Below are 25326 nucleotides of genomic sequence, written 5' to 3' on the forward strand. Positions count from 1 at the left end.
GAGGCTAACGCACCTGGAGGCCGCTCCGTGCCCACGCCCAGAGGGCGCTGCAGACCGGTGCCCGCAGTCTAAGGCCGACGCCCGCCCCTCCCGGACGCCGCCCCACTACCCTGGGCCAGGGCGGAAGGGGGCGCGCCTCGGACCCCGCCACCCGCGAGCAGGGGAGCTCAGACGCCGCGCGCGACGACCCGTGGGGACCGCAGCTCGGGAGGCGGGCGAGGCTCTCCCCGGCGGGGCGGGGCGGGGCCGGGGCGCCGGGGGCGGGGCCGGGGGCGGGGCCGAGGCGCCGGGGGCGGGGCCGGGGCGCCGGGGGCGGGGCGCTCCAAGGGGCCGGGCTGGGCGGCTCAGGGGGCGGGGTCCTGGGGGTGGGGACTGGGCTGGCCCCGAGGCCCGGCGAGCTGGGGGTGGGGGGCTAGTTTTTGCAGCGGCGAAGGGCCTGTGGGTTTATTATAAGGCGGAGCTCGGCGGGAGCGGTGCGGGCGGGAGGCGCGCAGAGGAGTCGGGCGGCCGCGAGCGGACTGCAGCCGGCGGGTCCCGCAGCCTCGCCGGAGACCGCCGCGCGCGGGGCATCGCCCGAGGGTGCGGCGGCAGCGACCCGGCGGCCCGGCCGGAGCCCGCGCGGTCCGACCCCCGCAGCCCCCGCGCTCCCCGCCGGCCCGGGCAGCATGAGGCGCGCGGCGCTGTGGCTCTGGCTGTGCGCGCTGGCGCTGCGCCTGCAGCCGGCTCTCCCGGTGAGTGCGGCGCGGGCCGGCGGGGAGCGGCGGGAGCCGCGGCGGCACGTGGAGGGGGAGGGGAGCGGGGCTTGCCTTCCCGCGCTGGCCGGGCGGGCCCGGGGCGGTGACCGCGGGAGCCGTCGGTGGGCGCCGCGCTGGGGGGGCTCGGGCGCCCCGCGGAGAGGAGCCCGCGCCGGAGCCCGCCAGCCTGCGGGGGCGCCCGCTCCCCTCCGGGCGCTCGGGGCGCCGCAGCGGCCGGGGCTCCGCCGGCGGCCCGGGAGGGTGCAGCGACCCCGGCCGCGACGCCCCGCCCGCAGGCTCGGCGAGCCCGAGCGCCCGGCCCGAGTTAGGGCGCGGCGGGGGCGCGTTGGCGGAGGGGCGGGGGCCGGGGGCGCGGGGGCGCGGCGGGGGTTCCGGGAAGTTGGCCCCGGACGCCGGAGCCCCGCGGGAACCCAACTTCGGGGCCGCAGAAGTTGTGCCGCCCGCGGAGGGCGCGCGGTGCCGGCCGGCGTCCGGGCGGGGGGACCCGGGAGGGCCCTTCCCCTCCCCCCCGGGCTTTGTGCTGCGGCCGCGCGCGGGGAAGGCGGGTCCGCGGCCCGCCCCGGGGACCGGGCAGCGACGGGCCAGTGTGGCGGGGGGGGGGGGGGGGGCTTTGGGGAGTCCCGCGGGCCCGAGAGCGGCCTCCGCCCGCCGGCCCCCGCCGCCCGCCGCCAGCCCGCCTTCCCCAACGGGGGCGCTTTGTTCTCGGCCCCTGTAACCCTTTCCTGGGCGCCGCCCGCCGCGGGCCGGGACCTGGGCGGCCGCCAGGTGTCAGCGCTGCCCGCGTCCGCCCCAGCCCACAGCCACCCCGGGACGGGGCGCGCGGCCGGGCTCGTCGCCTTCCGGACGTGGCGGGCTCTGGCCACCCCGTCGGGACCGCTCGGCCGGCCGGGGGCGGGGGGGCCGAGGGCCGGGGGGGCCGGGGGGGCCGCGCGCTCCCCCGGGAAAGCGGCGTCTGCGCGAGGCTCGGCGACGCCGGCCCCGCGAGCCGCCCTTGGGCTCTCCCCTCGCTCTCGGGGGCTCCCGGGGTCTGGCTCAGGTGCGGGGCTGCCCGGGCTCCCCCGAGAAGCGCTGCCCCGGCTTTGGAACCGTTGGAGCTGGAGTTGCGGCCGGAGGGTGCCAAGCCCGGGGGAGCCGTGGGCAGATGGGACTTCCGAGCGCCCTCTCGGGTGCATTCCTGGCCTCAGGTCCAAGAAGCTGGCATCTGGCTTCCTTCCTCTGTTCAGGTCGCAGCCCCTGCGAGACTCAGATTTTGTCCCGAACCGGGGCGGGGGGTGGCCACCTGGCCTGCCTTCCCGGGCTGCCCCCCCCCCCCCAGGCCCAAGAGTGGGCCTCAGCCGAGGCTGCTGAGGTCGGGTTCTCCACCTATTTCCAGCCAGAATGGGGAGGAGTGCGCCTGCTGGTTCCTTGCCCACCGTGGTTGAAGCTGGCATCCTGAGCTGGGATCCCAGAGCCCCTGTTCACATGGGGGAGGCAGATGGGTTGTGAGGTTCTGTGTGGACCCGACCCCCCAGAGTTTGCTGTGTGCTGGGTAACGGCACATGCCGCAGTAGGAGGAGGCATTATATCTTGGCCTAGAAACTTTGACACGTTACAGAGGGAGACTCAGGACTGGGAGGCAGTTGAGTCTCAAGAGGGAAAGGATGGAAGGAGGGAGTCTCCTTAGAATGTGGTGGTGGGAGGGCTTCCTGGAGGGGGTGGCTGAGTGGAGCCTGAGAGCACTAAGCTTTGGGGTTAGACCTTGGCTTGGAGCTCAGGTTTTCTTTTTTTACTTTTATAAAGTGTGTTTTCTCTTTCCCAGTCCTGCCTTTTCCCTCCTACTGTGGGTGTCCCTGTTGGGTTAAAAGTGGGAATCAAGTGGCATAGAGGACTCCCCCCCCCCCCGCCCCCACCCTTCCTAAAAGAAATGAGGCAATGGGGTTTGCCGAAAATAGGAGGAGGTCTCTAGGTTGCAGAGATTTGGTGCTCTCCCAGGGTTCCACTTTGGTCCCAGTGGGAAGCAGATCAGAACCCCCCTGGGGACCGGTGAGGTAGGGCGTGATCCTGGGCACCTGATTTTGAATGGACAAGGGAAGGCTGTTAGGGCAGGAGGTTGCTTGAAACCACTCCCAAGAGACAAGAACAGGTTTGTCTAAAAAGGGTTCTCTGTGTGTGTGTGTTTCCCGTGGTCTTTTGTTTCTTCCATGCCAGAAAAATTGCTTGTTCTGGAATAGTTATTTGCTGTTTTCCTCTCCTTCCCTTTTCTCTTTCTTGAAAGGCATAAAATCCCTTTTTGCCCTAATTATGGGGGCTAGTAGAGACATTTCCCAAAGGCCTGGCGGAGTGGGGGGGTGGGGTGGGGGAGGCGCTAACTGCCTCCTCCTGGGCTCCAAGCCTTCCAGAGGTGATGTCACTCCTGGCTTCAGCTCCACCAGGAGGGTGGAGCTGTTTTAAGTCTCTACCTGTGGCTCATGGTGGGTTCCAATAAAACCTCATTAACTGAGATTGGTGGGGAGAGGGATGAGAAAGGAGAGAGGCCTGGAAAGAATTAGTGAAAAGCTTGAATTTTGTAGTATTTTATAGAGGACTGTTTCCTATTGCAGAGTTTCGGATTCTGAAATCCCTTGGGAACGAGGTATCCTTGGTGTCCAGGTTTTCTTAGTGAGCTAAGAATCCATATTAACCTCAGAAATATTCTTATTTTGGGCAGGTCTCTCTGCAATATTTATTTTCCTTCCTTTATTAACAAAAGAATACTAAGCATAACCTAATTTGGGGATGCTAGGGTCCTCGTTGTTGTCACTGTGTCACATTAGGCATTTAATCTCCCAGGTTGGTTGTGCTCCGAAGAGCACCTTGCTCCCTGTCCCGGGCGCCCCCAGGTTGGTACACTCTGCATCCTGCTTTGCTCTTTTCTTCCATCTGGGATCGCAGCCCGAGGTGACAGTTCTGGGCCTAAGTGTAGCAAGCAGCTTTCCTGTTGAGTTCTAATTTGCACTTTTCTCCAGCAGTACTAAGACACGAGTCACATTCATTAGAATGATCGCTGAGTTTTCAGAGCTGAGTGAGAGTCTCACTTGTGAGTAATGTTCATGATCTGTGGTGCGCACAGTTTCTGCCTCCGTGAACCCCGCTGAGATCTCTGCAGTGTCCTTGATAGTACCTAGAAGTGCCCACAGGCCCTCTCGACGGACAGGTGTGAATGACCCCTGGGAGGAGGCACCCGATGACCCCGGGTTCTGAGTTCCTCCGTCTGGCTTGAGTTGTAAGTGACTTGAGAGTCCCAGGTCGCCTGGGCCTGGCGAGGCTAACTCGCTATAAATCCTGATAGGAAGGCCCCTTGTTCTCTTCCTAAGTGCACCCTTCCGCGTGCGCCCGTACTGTTTGGCAGGCCAGAAAGAGCTTTGGATGCAGTAGAGCCCCAGGACCGAGCCTCAACCCTGCCACTAATTTACCATGTAATCTTGGGTGAGTCACTTCACCCCCAAGTCTCGATGTCCTCTGAACAGCGGACATCATACCTGTTCTCCCTGCCTCTTTCGGTCACTGCATATTCATTCCATAATGAGCACTTTGTAAAGGTTTGGAAACAAAAGTGCCGGAGAGAAAGGGAGCCATCGAGAGAATTCCTGGTACCTTTACTTGTTGAGCGCCCAATGCTTTTCTCCTATTCTTATTTCATCTTTACCCCAAACATTTACGATATATGTCGTTGCCCTGCTTTTGTGGATGGGGCCTAGAGAAGTGAGCCCCTCCAAGGGGAGCCCCTGATGCGGGAGAACCAGGATTTGTACGTCTGTGAGGGCACAAGGGTGGGACATGGATGGATGGATGGATGGATGGGCTGTCGAGTCTCCCCAGTGAAGCCCAGCACAGGAGGCTGCCTGAACCCTAGGAGGCCCTGTGGGTGTTTGCTGCTGCATTCCAGGGAGCCGTGGGTGTGCATGGGCTGGATGGAGGGGGCACTGGGCTGGGCTGAGCTGGCCTGAACAGTGCCTTTAGCAGTGCCTGAGCATTGGCAATCCTGGGCTTGGGTTGAGTTCACCCAGTGGCTTAGGGACAGGCAAGAGCTGCTCCTAGAAGCCGAGGTCAGGAAACAGTGGGACCCAGGAGGTGAGGGTGGGATGTGCTCCTGATGCCCGTGCAGGGGCCACATGTCCTCGGCTTGGTGCAGAGTGGCCTGTTGAGGCAAGTGTCCCCATGTTTGGATGGTGCCTGCGTGCTTGTCCCCAGGACAGCAGCCAGTCTGCCCTGACTTTTATCTTAGGCACTAGGGGAACGTTTGTGGGATTAATAGAAATGTTTTGAAGCTTGGGAGGCAGGCACCATGGTACCACCCAAGTGACCAGATACCCAGGACTCCTGGCTTCTGTGCTGGGTTCCCTGCTGCCCCCGCCCCCCCCCCCCCCAAACACTAAGTCTCCCCACAGGAGTAGCCCTGAGGAGAATGGGTCGTTAAATGATTTCTAGCCCTGGATCCTTGCTAGTTTTACAGAACAAACAATTTCCTGGTTTCTTCCTTCTTTTCAACAACCAATTTTGGATTTTGGGGTTGAAAGCCCAACCCCCCTTGAGGGCCTGCCTAAGAGTGTCTAGAGAGAAGGAATGGGATTAAGGGAGTCTGTGGAAAGAGGGCTTTTGGCGCCAGGATCCTGCGCCCTGGAACAGATTCAGCACGGTGTCATTTCCCTCAGCTGTTCCAGCAGACGTTGGGCTTCAGACGGGAGTGTGCCTTCTGGAACCTCCCTGTGCGCGGGCTGGGAGCACCCTGACGGCGCCCACGGAGGGCAGGCATGTGCGTGTCCCTCAACACAGGGAGGCACGTGTGAGGCCCCAAAGGCAAGGCCCCGCGCCCCAGGTCACCGCAGCAGCTGTGCGACTTCCAATCGTCGTGCCAGCCCTGGGACGCCAGCTCCGTGTGCATAAAGGCACTGCTCCTGCCTGTCCTCGGGGAGCTACCATTGGTGGCGGAGGGGGCTCTAGAAGGCCCCTTGTATTTCTGGGCCTGAGGCAGGGGCACCTAGTTGGCTTCCCCGTACCGGTGCCCTGGGACCCAGAGGAGTGAGGCGGTGATGGGGGTGCGGGGGTGGGGGGTAGGTGCTGAGGGGAGATGGGCTGAGCTTGCTCTGGAAAGTCCTGCTGCCCGTGGTGCTGTGCAGGTTTGGGGAGCCAAGGTGTCCAGAGGGGCGCAGGGAAGGAGTGCAGTGGCCAATCTTGGGTTTGGGACCAGCCACGGATAGGGAGAGGGGAAGGCTGGTGGGCAGGGCTGCTCCTCGACACACCTGTCTGCCCGTGATGTTTCCTGCTGATGATGCATGTGCGTGGAGGCTTCCGGATGCACCCCCTCCTGCCTCTGGGGCTCCTTGAAGGTCTCTCTTCTCCTGGCGTTTGTTTATGGCTTCACGGACTGCCTCCTTGTAGGTACAGGCTGCTGCTTCCCTGGCCTTCAGTGCAGGGAAAACTCTAGTGAGGCCCCTGAGGGGGGCAGCCCCACCAGAGGCTGCGTGTGTGTGAGTGTGTGTGTACATACGTGCAGGTGTGGGGGGGGTGGACACGCAGCATGGGTTGCAGCTACACCTGAGCTTTGCCTGGGTGTCCTGACTCTGTTTCCCTGTTGGGCTCTCCTGCTGGGTTGGCTGCAGTGTGTTTCTGGGGGGAACCTGGTTCCCACCTGTCTGCAGCTTCCTCTTCAGAAGCCAGGGAGTGATCTTCCCCTCTCTCTCCTCTCCTGGTGGACTTTTTCATCTTCAGCTGCAATCGGACGTTCCTCCATCCCTGGTGTTAGAAGTCTTTGGACTGGGTGCCTGGGTGGCTCAGTGGTTGAACGTCTGCCTTTGGCTCAGGTCGTGATCCCATAATCCTGGGATCAAGTCCTGCATTGTGTTCCCCACAGGGAGCCTGCTTTTCCCTCTGCCTATATGTCTCTCTCTCTCTCTCTCTCTCTGTGTGTGTGTGTGTGTGTGTGTGTGTGTGTGTGTGTGTGTCTCATGAATAAATAAATAAATTCTTAAAAAAAAAAGTCTTTGGAAGCTGCTCCTACAGAGAAGGGCAGCCGGGACACCCATCCTTCCTAGTCCCAGCTTAGGCCCTGACTGGCCTGGACAGTTCTTTGGCTCTGTACCTCAGTTCTCCCATCTGCTCAAGCCGTCTCCTTCCCCTTTCTCCGCTCTGATGGCCATGTGCTTGCAGAGAGACCTTGTCCTGGGGAGGGTGGAGGTGGCAATAGGGGACTTGGCTGGGGCTTAGGGTCCTCCACTGTTCTTTTCAGGGAACTTGAGGGGACACTCCCTGGCTGAGGAGTCATTTGTGGGGGTGGAGCCAGCAGGGCAGGCTGCTTGGAGGAGGTGGACTTAGAGCTCAGTGTGGGAACCAGAGGTGGACAGGGGACCCCGGGCAAGGTCAGACTTGGTGATGTTCTGCACACGCCCAGGCATCCTGGCCATGTGCCCCAGGTCCGTTCATCAGCAGGAACGGAAGCCATGTCGGGCAGGTTGGGGCAGTGGGGCAGGCGGGCATGTTTATCGCTCCACTTGTCAGCTGAGTCATGGTGCCAGGCCCACAGATCCTCCCCTGACACTCACCCAACCAGTCTTGACCATGAGCCCACTATGTGCCAGGCATGGGGTGGGGAGCAGCCCAGTGGGGCTGACTAAGGCTCTGCTACCTGCCTCCCAGCCCTGGCCCTCCTATTTGCTGCTGAGTGACTTTGTGCAACAGCCTGTCTTGGCCTCAGTGAGCCCATCTGTGAAATGGGGGGAGGGGGCAAAGAAGCCGAGGTGACCGTCCTGCATTGGGGTGTTCCTTGCATCTGGGCGTTCGTGGTGTCCTGTTGTGTCACAGGACTGGTGGGCATCTGGGCGGGGCCTATCTCTGTTCCTGCTGGCCCAGGAGAGTTCTTCCTTAACCCCTGAGGGTCATGAGCCCTCCCAGACTTGACCAGATCTAAAGCCTAGAGCCTGGGCGCCTGCTGTGTACATAGCCCCGTGCAGGTGGGGAGTGGTTCGTCCCTGGTCCAGGGGCGGGTGGAAGAGAGGGTGGCCGTTAACTGGGACCAGACCAGACAGGAGGGTTGGTCTGTGCAGACAGGCCAGGGGAGCAATGTCTGTAAAGGTCATTCACCGAGAACGCCTTCATCCCAGAATCCCGCGGCAGTTTCTGATGAGAAGCTCAGGCCAGAAGGCAGGTCATTTTCTGGCCACAGGGAGTGGCAGGGGTGGTGGTGCCCTGATGGGGGCAGCGGGGGTGGCCAAGGGGGTCAGGCCTGCTCCGGGACCATTCGTGGGTACCACTGACCTCCAGGGGTGTTAGGAGAGTTGTCCTGCCACAGTGACGTTGAACCCACAGGCTTTCCCACTTAGGGCTGCCTGGCACTTGCTGTGGCCACGCCAGCCCTTGTTGGGTCCCCTCTGGCCCTGGGTGGGTTGAATGTGGGGCGGTAAGGAGGGAGCTTCTGGAGGACCTGGGCGCATTCGTCCACCCCAGACCTAGCACGTGCCGGGCAGTGGGAGGCCCTGGGGGACCCGAGGACTGCTGGTTCCGTGCCACCCACACCACGGTGGCCGCTGACGCCCGGGGCCTCGCCTGCCTGCTCGGGGACCCGACAGTGTCAGGTGCAGAGGCTGCACTGGCTTTCCTCTCCATGGCTTGTCAGCATCCTTGCTCCCCCAGAGACCATCCGGGGCCTTGGAGTCCCATCTCCGGGGAGTGTCCCCGACAGATGCATGATCAGGTTTGGGCTCGCAGGGCCCCAGGCTGCAGGTGTTTCGGGAGCCTCGGAGACTGTGGCCGGGGCTGACGTTGCTCCACCTTCTCCCAGAGAGAACTGCTGGGCCGCCGTGCTGCCATCTGTGGTGACCACATCTCCTCCAGGGTGCCATGTGGGGACTGCCTGGGCAGGAAGCCCTCCAGGCTGGCCAGGGCCTGTGGGCTGGGACAGTGGGCACACCTAGGCAAAGGGGGCTCCTCAGACTCTGCCCCAGCCTCCTCTCCCTGGCCTTTCACAGGCACTGGGCTCGGGGTTCCCTGCAGAGGGGGGCCGTGGAGGAGGAGCATGCTTGTAAAGCTTCCCTGGGGTCATCCTGGTTGTTGTAAGGTCCTGGGAAGGCCTTGAGCTCTGGGTCCTGGGAATGGTGTGAGGAGCAGAGAACCTGCCATCTCGCCCACCCTCCCCTCTACCCGCCGGAACAGGGCCCTGCTTCCAGACTCCTACCTGGGGGCTGGGCATCCAAGGGACACCCTGGTCCACCTTTCCTCCCAGTGGAATGCCAGCAGCCTGAGCCTGAATGCTTGGGGTAGGTTCCAGGGTCCTGAAGCTGTGGGGCCCGGGATGCCAGGTGGGATCTAGAACTGGTTGGCCAGTCGGCATAGGTGAGTGTCACCAGGGACTGGGAGTGAGAGCAGTGAGAGGTGTCCTGTGGAGGCTGGGAAGAGCAAGCCGGTGGAGTTCAGATCATCCCCAGGCTCCATCACATCCTCCCCAGGTACCTTGGGCATGTTTCTTTACCTGCCCCCCTAAGTCTCACTTTTCTGTAAAGTGGGCATTTTCTTATGCCTCGGAGGGCTTTTGAAAAGACCCCAGGAAGTAATGTATGTGGCATGATTGAGAGCCCTTTGCTTGCCTGGGCTCAAGAGGAATAAGTCTAGGGGAAGTTTGGAGGCAGACTGTGTAGGGAGTCCCCTGGGGAGAGCCCCTGGTGGCAGTGGCAGCGGAAGGAGAACAGTCTGACCTGGCCTGGGGGTGCAGTCACTTCATGTGAATGGCCGGCTGGTCTGACTCCGGTGCTGATGTCACAGGGTCTGAAAACCTGGCTTTTGCCCCTTCTCAGAAAGAGTCTTCACCGGCAGGCCAGACTCTGCTCGCCTCCACCTGAGCCTCGGCCAGGGGCTGGCTCCTGACCCCAAGGAGGTGTGGGCTGGGCCGGGGGGTGGAGGAGAATGCCAGACACCCGGCACCTGGGCAGGGGCTCGGGCCAGTTGAGCAGGGCCCTAGCCTGTGGGGGGCAGTGGCTTGCAGGGCTGCAGACTAAAGGTCACCCTGGAGAGGGAGCACGGCTCGGCTGGACCACCACAGGGTGCCGGGGGCCGGGGAGGCCCCACCTCTATGGTCCTTCCTTCTGCGCTGCCCTGGTGCCACCTCCCGTGGAAACGATGGCCTTTTTCTTCCTGAGGGTGAGAGAGCTACGTGGTCCTCACTGACGGTGGTTCACACAGGCCTGCCGATTGCCTGGCCCTTCATTGGTCCCGTGCCCTGGACTAACGATTTGTCCCTTTTGCCTCAATTTCTTTATCTGGAGGATGGCTATGTACTAGCACCTTAGGTTATTGTGAAGATTAATTCAGCTACAGTGCTTAGATTAGTGCCTGGCACGTGGTGCACAATAAATATTAGCCCTAATAACTGTTTTTTTCCCGTAAGGCCTAATTCAGGTATTTCTCAATACCTGAGTATTGAGTATTTTCGAGTAACGCCCAGCCCAGCTTAAAAGCCTTAGGTTCTTACTTCCACCCCTGACTGTCCCTGGGCCCTGGGCGCGGTGTTACGGCCCCTGCCTGTCCCGGGTGACTCCAAGCTCCGAAGACCAGGGCTGCATCCATAGCCTCCCTTCAGTTGCCTTAGCATCTGTGCGCAGGTGCTGCTACCGCCTGGAGCTCGGCGCTGGGCACGGGGGGCTCTGGGAGCCTTCCAGCCATCAGGAGGCCCCTGCCGGCGTTAGGTTGACAGTCGAGGGCCTTGAGGCTGCTTTGCCTCTGTTTGAGGTGAGATTCCACCAATAAGCTGGGGCGCAAGCCCAGCGTCTTCAGATCTGGTCTTCATGAAAATTCTGCCTTGGGTAGCTCAGCCCCAAATTCCCAGTTCCACCCTGCCAGGGTGCCCCCATGGGACTCTTTCGAGGACACTCTGCCCTTCCTGTGTCTTTGGGCTGCCAGCAGCCTCAGTGCCTAACCAGTCTGAATTGTACTTTATCCCAGAGCCAGGATCCCAGGCTAGCCCGTTCTTCTGCAAGTGGGAGGAGCAGCCATGTATGTCTGTAGCTCAAAGTGGGAACAAAAGCAATTGAGTCTTTCTTGGGTATGGGGTTGGCTGGCAACCGTATTCTGACACAGGTTAAAAAATTTGCTCTTGGCATCTCCCAGCTTCTCTTTTGTAATCCTTTCCCATCTTCCATAGCTCCTACCCACCCACACTGCCCCAGTTCCAGAATGGGCCCCTCCCCCCATGTAGAAGTGCTTTATACTCTAGTGTGAGTGACTAGCACTGGATAGGCTTCCCAGAGGTTGTTTTTTTTTTTTTTCCTTCCTTTCCCAGAGGTGTTTTAAAGAGGATGCTCTGCAACTGCAGGGACACTGACTGGGTAAATTGGGTGATGAAGTGCTCCTGTTCTTTACACTCACAGCTGGAGCCCTGACTAGTTGCAGGTGTGCGGCAAGCTACAAGTTTCTGCGTCTGTGAAACTTGTGACAATACTTTATTTAGACAGAGTAGGGGGAGGGTGTCTTTAGAAGCCCATGTGCCAGAAGTGTCAGGCCCCCAAGCCTGGTGGAATCTGGGGGTTAATCAGCCAGGGAGGAGTGCAAGGGGGCACCTGTGATGGCTGGGTGGGGAATTGTACCCTGAGCTTCTGGTCTTAGCTGTCTTGTTAGGATAGCCAGGGCTGGGGAGGGACAAGCCTCTGGAGGCCTCAGCTACTCCCTCTGTCCCCATGGGTTGCCAGTTGCCATCTCAGAGTCGTCTTGATTTGGAATATCTCCATCATGCTGCCTAGGCCGTAACCCTTGGGAAGCTGAGAGCAATGACACCGAGTCACTCTGGTCAAGTGCCCTTCCTTCCACTTGCCATGGTGGGTCCTCCCCCTGCCGAATGCCGTGTTTGTGGTGTACCCCTCAGGTGGGCTCTGCTGGAGCCGCTGCACCTGGCCAGCCCCTTGGGGGCAGGCCTTGACCTCCCAGCCATGGACTGGGAACTAGGAGTCCCCTTGCTGTCACTCAGTGGACAGATGGGGAACTTGAAGCGAGGTCTTTTCCAAGGTCATCCAGTAAGTTGGGCACAGAGCCCAGGCTCTACCCAGGTCTTCCTGGTGTTGGGTTTGGTCACTTTCCCCTGGCCATCTCTCGTCTGACTCCCAGGGCGGCCCCGGCCACAAAGGCTGGCAGGGCCAGGCCGGCAGCCTTGCTCAGCGCCCAGCCCAGTGCTCTCGCAGGCGGGGAAAGCAGAGGAACTGGTCTTCCAGCTCTGCAGCCCCACACCCAGCGTCAGCTGGGCCCTTCCGAGACGAGTCCCAGCACGTGGGCTGCGAGCGGGCGCCAGCTCGGTGGAGGGGTGGGTATGGGATGCTGGTGGCAGCTCTCCCCTGGCTCGGGCCTTGGGCCTGGCACTGGCTGCCAGGATCCGTCCTCCCCCAACACAACCTTGTCCTCTCGGGTACTTGAATTGGGCAGAACGAGCCAGGGCAAAGGGCTCTGTGGCCTTGACCTCAGGTGTCCCATCATGAAGCCCAACATTCAGGTGCCATGGGAAATGCTGCTGCAAAGGGCTACTTTAAAGCTCAGTGCGGATGCTGCCCTGCACCCTGGCCCTGCCCTGGAATCCCCCAGATGGTGAGTTCTGTGTCCGAGTGGCAGGGTAGGGACAGCTCAGGTGGGTTGTGTGCGTGTTTGCGGGGAAGGCTATATGCCTAGGAGGTCCCCTGCAAGGTGCTCCTGCCAGTAGAAGTGCTGATGGGGGTTGGGGGCCTAGGTGCCCTCATGGCTGCTCAGGGTGAAGGCCGACTAAGCCCCCTGTCACCCTTGCTGCTGTTCCCCAGGCCCCTGCCGCCCTGGGCCATGCCCATCACACCCTCTGCAAGTCCCAGCTTGACTTGGTTCTGGCAGAGAGACACTGAGCTGATAAGTCCCCGTGCCTGTCAGGCCAGAAACGCTGATGCTTCTCTGAGGCACTGGTGGGGCCCCTACCCCCCTGGGAGTCATCTGAAGTGGGGTCCTCAGGGTCTTGAGGCCAAAGCTGGGGAGATCTGTGCCTCTCAGTGCCCTAAGCACGTCTCCCTGGCAGCTCCTAAGTGAGGAAAGAAGTCTTTGGAGAGAAAGTGATTTATCTGCCGGCACCCTGATATCCTAGGCCAGGAGGGAGCCGGTATCTTCCTGGCCGTGGCCTGTAGTCCTGCCCCTCCCACCTAACCTGGCTGTCTGTGGCCAACGCAGCACCCCTATAGCATTCTGGCCCCGTTGACAAGGAGTTGGGGGCACTGCTCCCACGTCCCAGCCTAGCCCGTTAGAGCACTAAGGGAGTTGAGGGTCTAGCCAAGCCCCCTCTGTTGTCTAGAGAGAGGCAGAGAGCTGCCCAGGTCCCCTGGCAAGGGAACAGTGGAGCTAGGCCTGCCCGGGGCCAGCCACCCTGGTCAGGCTCCCCCGCCTCCCCTGGCTCTGGTCCTTTTCGTGAGACCCTTGGTCCAAGATGCTTTGGGTGTGACCTGCCTGGCCTGGCCCCTCAGGTCCATGCATAGGCCTTGTTAGCTAGGGCTAGAGGAGGGGGTACAAATGATGCCCCCGGTGAGGAAAGCAGAGTCACAAACCCCCTGCTTTAGGGCACCAGGCGTTCGGTGAACCGCAGGAGTGGGGCTGCGTGTTCTGCAACATTCTTTCCCCTGCCACCCCCCCATCTCCCACCCCATCTCCCTGGACAGGCAGGTGTCCCTGAAAGGCTGCAGTGAGGCTCTGCAGCCCCTGCTCCCCTCCCTGGTCTGCCCCCTCCCTGGGTCCCACCCCTCTTGCCAGGTCAGTGCCTCAGGCCTGAGATACCACGGGGTCCTGCAGCCCTGGGCCGGCAGGGCGGGCTGGACGCAGCCTGGGCTTTGTCCGCTGCTGCGTGTGCTGCTAGCAATGGGAGGGCCCGTGCCTCTGCAAGTTCAGGATTTCCTTTCCTTAGCTCCGCTTAGCTTTTTTGCAGACGAGGCAGTCACTTGGTGTACTGTGTGCGGAGGGCGGATGGATCAGAAAGGTAGAGAATGTTCCAGAGCCATCTTGGGTCCCGTCGTCCCCAGGGCTTGTTTACAGGGGTCTGTTGCTATTTGGTGCCGCCTCTTTGAGCACGACCTGAGTGAGGGTCTTGGGACCTTTGTAGGGTTGGCCTCCCCCAGAGACCAGGTCCTGGGCAACTCCAGGCTAGATGTTTTCCTGTCTAGGTTACTGTTCCCCACGTAGAGTCTGCATACCACCACAGGAGAGCGGGGACTTTGTTCAACACCAGAGCCCTGGGCCTTTGTCCCAGACCCACTGAATCAGCCTCGGGGATGGAGCTCAGAAGACTTCACCTCCGATCGTCTCCTGGTGATGCTCAGGGACGCTGAGGAGGAAGAGAGCCCCTGGCCTGGACAAAGGCAGTGGTTTGCATGTCACTTTGGGTCAATTTGGCATCCCAAGGCATAGGTGGGGGTATATGCTAGGGTTCTGTAGCGGAGGCCTCAGGCCTTAGGCGTTATGAACTCTGGGGGGGGGGGGTGTTGGGGCGGAGGCGGCAGGGGGCTCGTTTTCCTTAGTTCCAGAGATCTGACCAAGAAACTGAGGGGGGCAAGGATTTCTTTAAAAAGAAAATTGTGACTCTCTTAACCCTCCTGAGCATGCCTGCAGCCTCGTGGGACCTCAGTGGGTGGGAGCGATAGGAAAAGCGGGTCCCCTCAGGTCAACAGCCCCAAAGCTGGCACCAAGGCTGGCTGCTTAGGAAAGGCCATGGCTAGCCTCTTTATCTTTGGCTTCCCTGGACACTAGTAGGGCTTGTGGACTCAGTGACTTGGCTCAGCTGCCCAGGCTTTGTCGCCCCACTGGGACAAATATGGCCAACAGATACCTGAACCTCCTTTCCTGCTGGATGAGTGAGCCTGCCTCGCTCTGAGGTCCCCAGCGTGGTTAAGGTTGGTGACTTGGGGCCAAGCATTGTCTTACTCTCTCTAGGTCTGCCTGGAGGCTTCAGGTCCCAGCCCCAGGGTCCCCAGAGGGTGACCCTCTGTGCCCCAGTCTCCCTTTGGGAAGCCCAAGGTGGGGCTCCTGGCTGTGTGCCCTGGGAGCTTGCCAGGACCGGGACCAGACCAAGTCTTTTCTCTCCAAAGCCCCTGGATGGTGATCCTTTTGATGTTAAGGACCCAGTTTAACACCCGTCCGTAACCTCCTTACGCGATACTGTACTTTGAGCAGCGTGTGGTTGAAAGAGCAGCACCATCCAGTGAACTCAGTAATGCTTCCCAGAGGACTCGTGCTTCATCCATCACATAGGTCAGGCAGCAGGGGACACATGGTTAGTGATTCAGGGTGGGGCCTTTGGATGTGTTGGCTGCCGTTGATGGGGTGGCGGGAGTCCAGGGAGCAGGTGGACAGGCGGCCTCTTCCGTTCGTCCAGAGTTAGAAGCCACCGTCTGCACTTGAACCCCTCCGAAATGTCCACTCGTGGACACAAGGGTGGGACCTGTGACCCAGCCATGGAGCCCTTGTCCTCTAGGTGTCTTGGAGGGATTCCACATGGCTCCAGGCCCCTGGGGTGGCCAGGGCAAAGGGGCTGCTCAGATGGATGTTGCCAAGGACAGCGTCCCTCTCTCTGGCCAGGGAGGGCTGGGCTTGAGGCTCCACCTTCTTGAAGCTCCTCTGCCCACAGACTCCTGATCTGTTCCTGGGAATGGCTGGTGGCAGCTCGATGCAGACTTCCAGCCCCTGGTGGCTCAGAAACGATGTGGGCTGGCACCCTGATCCTCTTGGCTGCTGGGATAGGGCTCAGGGTTTCTTACCTGTGATACTCTCATCCCATTGGCCCTCTCATCCCTTACGGCTGGGCTGACCAGACTGGCCTCTTGGGATCTGTGCTACGGAAGCGAGCAGAGACAGGCATCTTAAAGTAGATGGGCCAGCCCCGGGGTCTTCTGGGGCTGGAGAGGGAGAGAGCCGGGCAGGTGAGGAGAGCACATGCGGCCACAGCTCGGTGGCCTTGGGCAAGTCCCTCATCTTGTCTGTTTTCAGTTCCTCATCTGTGGGAGTTGCTAATCTCGGGCCTGCCTGCCCCAAAGGGTAAAGGTGGAAAGGTCTAGAAAGTGTTTCCAGGGCCCGAGAAGGCCTCAGTTTCTCATATGCTCTTTCCTGCTCCCCTGGAGCCCTGACCCGGGTCCCCTCTCCAGCACTTCCACGCAGTTCGGGTGTGGCCACAGACCAGGGTGGCAGAGATGGAGATGGGCCAAGTTCCTCTCATACTCCGGGTCCCCCAGCCTCCCTGTGTCTGCCCCATGACCCCCGCCCTCCACTGGAGTCAGACCTGGCCAGTGGGCTTCTAAGGGTCTGTGCTGTGGGTGGGGAGGGAGCAGATTGGCCCTTACTTTGAGCAAACAGAACGTGCTTAGATCTTACTACAAGGGTTTCGGTTTGTTCAATCAGAAGTAGATCTTTCTAGGACTCGCACAGGCTAAGGAGCCCCATTAAAGGTGTGAGCTGGCCTGCCTTTACCTTCCCAGGCTGCTTGAGGTGGGTTCCAAGCTGGGCCAACCTGTCCCCAAGCAGCCCCAGGGGCTGTGGCCACATGGTGTTGCAGGGACCCCCGGCGGAGGCAGCGCTGCAGGAGGTCTCGGGCAGCTGGCCACAGGCCCTTAGCATAGCTGCCTAAGTGAAACTGGAAGTCTCACCCAAAATGCCAGAGTCAGCGGGCACCGAGTGATCCAAGTTCAGACCGAGCAGTTTCTGCTGATTCCTCCCCAGGGAGCTGAGGTCCTCAACCAAGGTTCAAGCTGGAGGGGAGCAGGAGGTCACTGCAGCCCTTCCCCTGGTGGAGACCCAGCCCTGAGAGGGGAGGGGCTGCCCTGAGGCCAGGGAGCTGGTTTCAGCAGAGAAAGCGTTTGCTCAAGAGCTTGTTGTGTAAACAAGATCGCACAGGGATAAGGTGAGCCCAGTTGACGGAACAAATTGTTTTTAGGGACTGGGCAGATCCACAGTCTTATCTGGTGGCGAAAGAGGCCCCGTTCTTGGGAAACTGCTAACCTGTTGGGGCTTCTCCGTGTAGGTGAGAGGCTGGGCCTCCCTGGCGTCTGCCTCCAAGGTTGACAGGGTCCCGCTGCACTGGGTTCTCCGCAGGCCTCCTCCCCTCACCTGTGGGGTACGGCCTGGACCCCAGACTCCGGCTTCTGCTGGGGGATTTGGCTCTCGTTGCTCCGCGGCTGAGGTCGCTCTGGCTTGATCATGCTCCTCGTTGAGCATCCTCTCCGGGACGCAGTCGGTGCACTGGGAGAGCTGCTCTGCTCATCCTCTGGGGCCTCCTTGGGAGTCGTGATGGCAGGTGGAAGCACTGGAGGGGTGGGGGTCCCCTGAACGCTTGCTCCCCCTGCCCCCAGGCAAGCTGCCTGGTGGGAATCCGTCTGCTGGGGCCTGGCATGCATGTTGGGGTGGGGTACCCACTCTCTGCCTGGTGAGCAGTATTCTTTGCTACTGAAGGGTACGGGCTTAGGGGAGGCAAGCGCAGCTTCGAAGCTCATGGAGACAGGACAGGTGTCGGCAGCACCACCTGGGGCCAGCGCAGACAGGATGTGGCCTGAGGTGCAGGTGGAGGGCCCAGACTACGGGAGTTCGTTCAGATGGGCCGCGAGAGCTCAGACAGGCCTTTCTGGGGCCAGAACCGTTTTCTTGGGGGTGAGGGGAGACGTATTTGGGTTTTGTACTTTCAGAGGAAGCTCAGTGGTATTTCTAGCCTGGTAGTTTCTACACGTGTCTGAAGCCTCCCTCTGACCTGAGCCCCTGGCCGCCAAGCCTCCACCTGGTCCAGCGCTGCCCCAGGCAGCCTCAGGAGGCCAAAGGTCCTGCTTGTCCCTCCCTGCTCTGCTCCATTCAAGAGTGAAGCTCTGTGGCCTGTGGCTAGGACCCGGCGAGGCCTCTCGGCCGGAGGAGGCCTGCTGCCTGGGCCAGAGCCTGCCTCTGACAAGTCTATGCAGAGCCTCCTGTCACCTGGCCCCGTCCTGCCGCTCTTCTGAAACCCTACCGCCTCCATCCCATCTCTTCCCAGCAGGCACCAGAATCCTCTTACCCATGCTGAGCGGCTCTCGCTCCCCAGGTTAGAGCAGTGGCTGCTGTAGGTCAGGGGCCTTCTGCAGGCCAAGGCTCTGTTAGGTTCTTCATGTGCGTGACCTCATTGAATTTCTGCAACTATCCTGGAATGTAGATATTACTACTGCCCCCATTTTACAGATGGAGAGACTATAAAATGAGGCTAGAAGAGATTTACTCGGCTAGTGTGGCTGAGGTTAGGGGGTCTCTAAACCCGTGTGCTCTGAATTGTGCTGCTCTGCCTCTATTCAGTTTTTGTTCTGGCTGAGACAGCTGTTTGCACACAGGTCCCTACCAGGCCAGCAGCCCATTAGTCGGTGCCTCCTGAGTGCAGGACCCCTTCTAGATCAGTGTCATCTGTCCCCAGCCTAAAGGGCACCCTGTCCTTCCTTCCCCAAGGGGGTCTGGACCCAGTCCTTCCCATGGATGAGAAAACAGGCCAGGTGCAGGAAGACGCAGTGTGGCCAGGCCTGGGGCTGTCTTCTGCGGGCAGCCCTGCCTCAGCACAGCTCCTCTTGTGACCATCCCTGACCTCTCCCCCGGGAGGCTCTCGATGTCCATACCCTGATGCCCAGTATGCTTGGATAGTGCTGCTCTGGAGTCAGGTTACTGGGGGATTATTTCTGGAGCTCTAAAAAACCCCAGTATTGGACCCTGATGGCCCCAAGACCTGATTTCAGTGTCGGGTGAGCTCACAGGTCCCACTGGGGCTGCGGCCTCTGTTCCCAGTAATGGCATCTTCTGCTGTTCTTGTAGGAGGTCTGGGGCTCCCTTACCAGACTGCGCTTCTTGGGGCAAGAACCCTGCCCCTTCTCATGTGTTTTTGCACCCCCAGCACAGGGCTGTGTCGTTGTATCATTCAGGGGTTTGTGGGGGATCGGAGGGCTGCCCCGAGCTGAGGGTCCTGGAGCCAAACACACAGGTGTCTTTCCTGTGCTGTGTGTGTGTGTGTGTATGGAGGGGGGCAGCTCACCCAGCTGTCTAGGACAGGGACCTCAGAGTAGCAGGGCCTCAGCCAAGCCTCCACTCATACCCTTTTCCGATCCTTTTCTAGCAAATTGTGGCCACAAATGTGCCCCCCGAAGACCAAGATGGCTCTGGGGATGACTCTGACAACTTTTCTGGCTCCGGTGCAGGTGAGTGGACGTGACGGCAGTGGGCCGTGAGCTGGAGGTAGCAGGCAGGCAGCCCCCTGGCTGGGCCTGGAGGGTAATGCTAGGGAAGAGAGTGGGGTCCATGATGCAAGGAGAAGGCATGTATGGGCTGGAGGAGTGAATGCTGGGGTTCCAGGAGGCCCTGGGGGCCTTGTTGGGGAGACTTGGGCTCTTATTCTCCTAACTCCCTGGGCAATCTTTGAAAAGGTGGACTTCTCTGGGCTTCTATTTCTTCATCTGTAAAATGGGAATGTATCTTGACTTCGTAAGACTTTTGGGAGATAAAAAGTAACACAGAGCCTAGTGGGGTGTAGATCCTCTGTGATGCTCCCTCATCTTGCCCTCTTTCCCCTTTCCCTGGGGGAGTGAAGTCCTTGAGCCAGGGGTGATCAGGGAGGCCTCCCAGGGATGGGGCTCTTCAGCAGGATTTTGGAAGAGGGCTGAGGCCATCCGTGGGCAAAGTGGCCAAGGTAGGGGCCTGGGAGCTGGAAGGTGGGGCACAGGCCTCTGTTCTTGGGGGGCTGGGCCTTTCTGGGGAGAGGGCAGGTGGATAGGGAGGAGCCAGAGAGGTGTGTGTGCCAGGGACTGGGCATTCAGACTCCCCACCCAGGGAGTGGGCTCCAGCGGCCACAGGAAAGGTTCCTTCCCTGATGGCCTAGATGTATCCTGGCACCAGGGACCACGCTGTCCCCAGGCACGTGCTGGAGAAAGAGCAGCTTTCCTCCTCTAATTTCCAAAGCTGAGTTTAGCTTCAGCTGGTTCTACCCTGGGGAACCAGCTGATCACGAGAGGGTTTGTTCTGCTGGTCGGAGTGCGGGCCCGTGTCCCTGCCGTCCTGCCCGGGTGAGCTCAGCTGCCCCAGATGTTCTGGGCCTTCCCCGCTCCAACGAGCTCTGCTTCTGGGCCTCCAGGTGCTCTGCAGGACATCACCTTGTCACAGCAGACCCCGTCCACCTGGAAGGACATGGCACTTCTGACGGCCACGCCCACGGCTCAGGAGCCCACTGGTGTGGATGACATCAACAGCTCCACGTCCATCCTGCTGACCAGAGAGGGCCCCGAGGGGGGAGAGGCCGTGCTCGTGGCAGAGGCGGAGCCCAGCTTCACCGACCGGGAGAAGGAGACTGCCCACCCCCCCAGTGAGACCACGCCGTACCCCACCACTCACAGGGCTTCAACCGCCAGAGCCACCACGGCCCAGGGCCCTGCCACCTTCCATCCCCACAGGGACGCGCAGCCTGACCACCATCAGATCTCGGTTCTTGCAGAACCCAACCAGCTCGACCCTCACACCCCGAGAGTGGAGGACGGAGGTCCCTCTGCCACCGAGAGGGCCGCCGAGGACGGAGTCTCCACTCAGCTCCCGGTGGGAGAGGGCTCTGGGGAGCAGGTGAGTGCCCGCTGGGGTCCCCCGTGTCTCCTGGGCCGGGGGTGGCTGCTGCTACCTGGTGGAGCACAGTGCGGGGGGCTGAGGGGTGCTGGCTGGCTCATCCGGCACACCCAACACCCTGTGTCCCATAAGCATGTCCCGTTCCCCACCGTGAGGAAGGATCACGAGGTCCCACCTTCCCCTGCGTCTAGGGCCAAGCCCGGGGCGGGGGGGGGGCAGGCTAGACCTGAGACCAGAGCAGAGCAGTCCTTCCCGAACTGAAGCGAGCGACTGTAAGGGCTCTACCGGGTCTTTCTGTCTTCTAGTCGTGGCGATTTTACACTTAACATGAACACGAGCCTATTTATTTTCATATAAATACCTGTTGCTTTGTATCACTCGGTGTGACGTCACTGCCACAGTCCAGCCAGGGTCTGGGGTGATACGATGAGAGGTGCCTGACTTTGGGGTCCAGGAGGTCTGGGTTCAGTGTGTCTGAGCCGGTGGCTGCAGTGACCAGGGAGGCCCGAGCTGCTTCTGGGTTCGGAAATAAAACTGGATGTGGATGCCGCCGCCGCAGTGGCCCACCCCGGCCTGAGACTGTCCCTTGCCTCCCGTAGGACTTCACCTTTGACGTATCTGGGGAAAACACGGCCGGGACAGCTGTGGAGCCTGACCAGCGGAATCAACCCCCAGTGGACCGTGGGGCCACGGGGGCCTCACAGGGCCTCCTGGACAGGAAGGAAGTGCTGGGAGGTGAGTTTCTCTCAGGTGGGGCGGGGGGTCTGACTGCGGCCACCTGGAGGGCTGCCTGGTGTTGGGGGGCTGGCTCTTTACCGGGAGGAGCACCGAGCTGAGCTGGCCTCCCTGCCTCCCACAGGGGTCATCGCTGGAGGCCTCGTGGGGCTCATCTTCGCCGTGTGCCTGGTGGGCTTCATGCTGTACCGGATGAAGAAGAAGGACGAGGGCAGCTACTCCTTGGAGGAGCCCAAACAAGCCAACGGCGGAGCCTACCAGAAGCCCAGCAAGCAGGAGGAGTTCTACGCCTGACGGGGACCGGGCTCCTCCTCCCCCTGCCACTCGCTAGGCCCCCACTTGCCTCTTCCATGAAGAACTGCAGGCCCTGCCACCATGCCGCCTCCCCAGCTCCCTGCCCACGGACTTCCGGGGCGCGCTGGGGGCTCTCGACTCTGCTTCTCTGACTTCTGCCTGGAGACTTGGGCGCAGGGGCTTTCTCGCGCGTGACCTTTCCACCACAGCCAGCACCTGGCATCTCCTCATTCTGACTCAGTTTCTCCTACCTGGAGCAGCCCCTCCCCAGACCCAACTCTGGAGAGAAAGGGGACCCCGCCGCTTCACCCCTGGAGGGGCCTGCTGGCTGAGGGCTGGCACATCTGTAGCACTTGCTGGTGGAGACCAAGGGTCTTGGGGGCATTTCTACCCCCCGCCCCCCGTCTCCCTCCCCCCCGAGTGGCGGGGAGAGGAGTGCAGAGCTCCACCAGATTCACATTGTTTTGTGGGGAGGTCTCATTTAGATATCAACTTGTTTTTGCACATGTTTCCTCTAGTTTCTTTGTTCATAGCCCAGTAGACTTTGTTACTTCTGCGGTAAGTTAAGTAAGTTGATTCGATTACTCCCATCTTGCTTCCCTAATCTACGGCGAGGAGACAAGCATCCAGGGTTAAGACTTTTTTTTTTTTTTTAAACTAGGAGAACCAAATCTGGAAGCCAACATATAGGCCTATGTTGTGTGTTGTCTCTGATTTTGTCACTCACGTGTGCAACAGGGTATGGAATGTGTGTCTGTGGCCCCGGCGGTGGGCTGGCTGGTCCTGGCTGCCGTGAGCAGTTCCTCTGGAGCGGTCAGGCCTATGCCCATGGACTCAGGGCCGCTGCCATGGCTCAGGCCGCTGTCATATGGGGGAGCTGCGTGAGAATGGAATCCTGGCACCTCTGGCTGGGGACCGAGGAGAGAGAGAACCGTCGGGTAGGAGAGGTGCAGTGGGCCCAGAGAACCTCCTGCGGACCCAGCCCTCCCTTTGGTCCCCCAGAGAAAAAGTCTCTGGGGGACACTTTTCCTCCAGAAGGTGATGAGAGGGGTCTGGGCACACCTGGTACGGAGCTGATCCACAGAGGACCAGGTTCACCTTTGATTAGCTCCTGTGGCCCTGCCCTGGGCTGGATTCAGGAATGTTCCAAAGAGTGATAGTCTTTTGCTTTTGGCAAAACTCTACTTAATCCAATGGGTTTTTCCCTGTACAGTAGATTTTCCAAATGTAATAAACTTTAATATAAAGTAGTCATGTGAACTCTACTGCCTTTGCTTCTTCTCTCTGTGCTGGTCGTGTGGACGTGACCAGCCTGCTCTCTAAACACAAACGATATTGGGAAACTTGGCTAAAAACTCTGTGCCTTTATCTTTCCCGTGGGGAGGGATTCTGGGGCCAGAGTCCCTCTGGTTTGTTTGCTCTTTGTTTTTTGTCTTTGCTGAAATTCTTCTGGAGGTCAGTAGGTCCAACCAAGGTTATATAAGGCCTGATAGAGATTTCTGTGTTGCCAAGCTTGAAGCACCGTCTCCGAAATGGCTTGAGAAGCTGTGATGGCTCCAGCCCAGCTTCACCGGAGGCCGCCGGCCCCACGGAGGCCCGGAGCCAAGGCCTGCCTCTCAGACACCTCGGACGGACCTCCTCTCACACCTTTGCGAGGACCCGAGGCCCCCAGCCCGGTCCTCCTGGGACCTCTTGTACTTGCCTATTTAATTTGACAACGTTCCAGCTGCTCTGTTGGCTGCTCCAAGAGGGGGGCCGTCTGTGACTCAGAGAGATGCACCGCCAAGCAAAGGGAACCTGTGCTCTGTGTTCAATACTAGGACTTTCTGCCCGGAGTGTGTGACTGGACATGACTTGGGGGTGGGGTGGGGGGTGGGGAGGGGGTCCGTGACTGCTCATCTCTGCTCATCCCTGGGGTGGCGCCGAGCCTGTGGCTGGGCCCATTCGTGTAACTGTAATAAACAGTACTTGTCATTTGGGCTGTGGTGGTGGTGGAGTCTCTTCTTCGCCTGGCCGTGCCCTTGTCCTCTTGGAGGGAGCCTGGCCCTGGGGTGGTGCTCCCGCTCTGCCCTCTGTCTGGCCTTTGTCATCTCACCTCCTCTCAGGGCTCCCTCTTACCGTCTCCTCCCCAGCCTGTCCTTGCTCCCCTTCTAGATAATTTCCTACCTTGACACAAGGGCTCCCTATAGACGCAGAGTTAGCTGACCGCTCTCTGCACTCCTTGTCCTGCAATTCTGGAAAGCTCACCAGTGAACGGTCTCAAATGCCCAAAGCCTAAGAATGTCTACATGTTAAGGAAAAACTACAGTGAAAATCTTGGAGGTTGAGAAAGTGCAATGTGCTGTGGGAGCCCCAGGGTTCTAAGGGCGTCTGGCTGCCCTCCCCTTGCTCAGAGTCCCAACCAGGCTGGGGGTGCCCACCAAGACCCTCAGCTGCTCCTCCCTGGCGGGTCTCCCTGCCTGAGGCTCTTGGCATCAGACCCTCTGGGGCTGGGTTGGACCCCAGGTGTGTCCTGTGAGCACAGGTGGAAGGGACCATTCTTTCTAGGGCCCTGCACCCATGGGTGGGGGAGGTGGGGGCAGGGAGAGCATGCTCCAGGCTGCTTCGCAGGGTGAACTGTGCTTTCCCCAACACACTGCCTGACGTGTTCGGAGGCTGAGACAGAGTCCTTAGTTTGTTCATTTATGTGACACTGAAAAGCCCGAATGCCTATTCTCTGCCACGATTGTGGGCAACTTCATACTTTGCACCTCCACTGAGCTCACTGCGGGCCAGATGCCGCTCAGCACCACAACCTGGATTGTTTAGTCCACTACCAACCTCTCAACCCGTCTCGGAGCCCGAGCTTCTGTGAACTAGGCCCACTTGGCAGACACAAACGGGCACAGAGGAAAAGTGGCTTGCCCGTAGTCACAGGCCAATGAGCAGTGGAGCTGGGGCTTGGAAGCAGGTAGTCTGGATGCCAAGCCCACCGTGGGCCATGCACACATTGAAGGTGGCTCTAGGACCAAGGAGGGTTGATGTCCCTTCCCCCTGGGACCTGCCAGGTTCCAAGACCCAGTGTCCTGGGCCACTGGCTCTCTTGCTCTGCTAACTGCCCTTGCTATTCTAAGCCCCCAGTGGGGTCACCCCACCGGAGGGCATGACCTGTGCAGGAGAGTGCCATAAAATGGGCTTTACTGAGTGAGCCTAACGGGGGGAAAAGCTAACGTGAAGGGCTAACACATTGTCTTCAAGTTCCTCGGGCACCCCAGCCTCAAGGAATTAATTTCTCCGTCCCTCTCTTCTCAGGCCTCAGCTAGATGCCCTACTCCCCGCGGCCTTGACCTGCTTACCCCCTCTTTCCTGCTTCCCCATGTCTCTCCCTCCCCACCCCTGGGAATGGAGCAATTGGGTCCTGTTTCCCCTTCTCCCCATCTTGCCATCGTGCCCATGGTGCACCTGGCGATGCGTCCATGCAATTCATTGTATGGGGATGGGGCGCTCCTGGAATTTGCCGCCAAGAGTTCTTTTGAGTTATTTTCTAAACCATTCTCTTAGATTGATGGGTGTTGCCTTTTTTTTTTTTTTTTAAGATTTTATTGATTTGTTCATGAGAGATTCACAGAGAAAGGCAGAGACATAAGCAGAGGGAGAAGCAGGCTCCCTGCAGGGAGCCTGATGTGGGACTCCATCCCAGAACCCTGGGATCATGACCCGAGCTGAAGGCAGACGCTCAACCACTGAGCCACCCAGGTGCCCCAATGCTGTTGTCTTCTTAATTTAAGCCATTTTCTGCTTTATGTGGCACTTTCTGCCTTGTTTGCTTCTCAGGCTTTTTCTGGATCACAGGATCACCCTGTGCTTTCACACGCAGAACAAAGATGTGCGGTGTGGCTCCCAGGGATGTTGCGGTCCAGGGTGGGTGTGGGCTGCCTGGGGGAAGGGGGTACCCAATCCAGCCTGGTGTCAGGGTCAGGGGAGGTGC

The 25326-nt window shown here is 60.0% G+C and overlaps 1 protein-coding gene across 2 annotated transcripts; it reads left to right on the forward strand.

Moving 5' to 3' along the window:
• Positions 1–466: 466 nt before the first annotated feature.
• SDC1 (syndecan 1) lies at positions 467–23340 on the forward strand. Of its 2 annotated transcripts, none has more exons than XM_072767657.1 (5): positions 467–731; positions 18841–18922; positions 19852–20330; positions 20930–21065; positions 21190–23340. In XM_072767657.1, exons 1-5 carry the CDS (start codon positions 666–668, stop codon positions 21357–21359), a joined length of 933 nt encoding a protein of 310 aa, XP_072623758.1. In that variant the 5' UTR covers positions 467–665; the 3' UTR covers positions 21360–23340. The 2 variants fall into 2 exon arrangements, with proteins under 2 accessions (XP_072623758.1, XP_072623757.1); XM_072767656.1 differs by lacking the exon at positions 467–731 and adding an exon at positions 12140–12326.
• The last annotated feature ends 1986 nt before the right edge of the window (positions 23341–25326 follow it).

Source organism: Vulpes vulpes, chromosome 8, assembly GCF_048418805.1.
Source record: "Vulpes vulpes isolate BD-2025 chromosome 8, VulVul3, whole genome shotgun sequence".
Taxonomy (NCBI): domain Eukaryota; kingdom Metazoa; phylum Chordata; class Mammalia; order Carnivora; family Canidae; genus Vulpes; species Vulpes vulpes.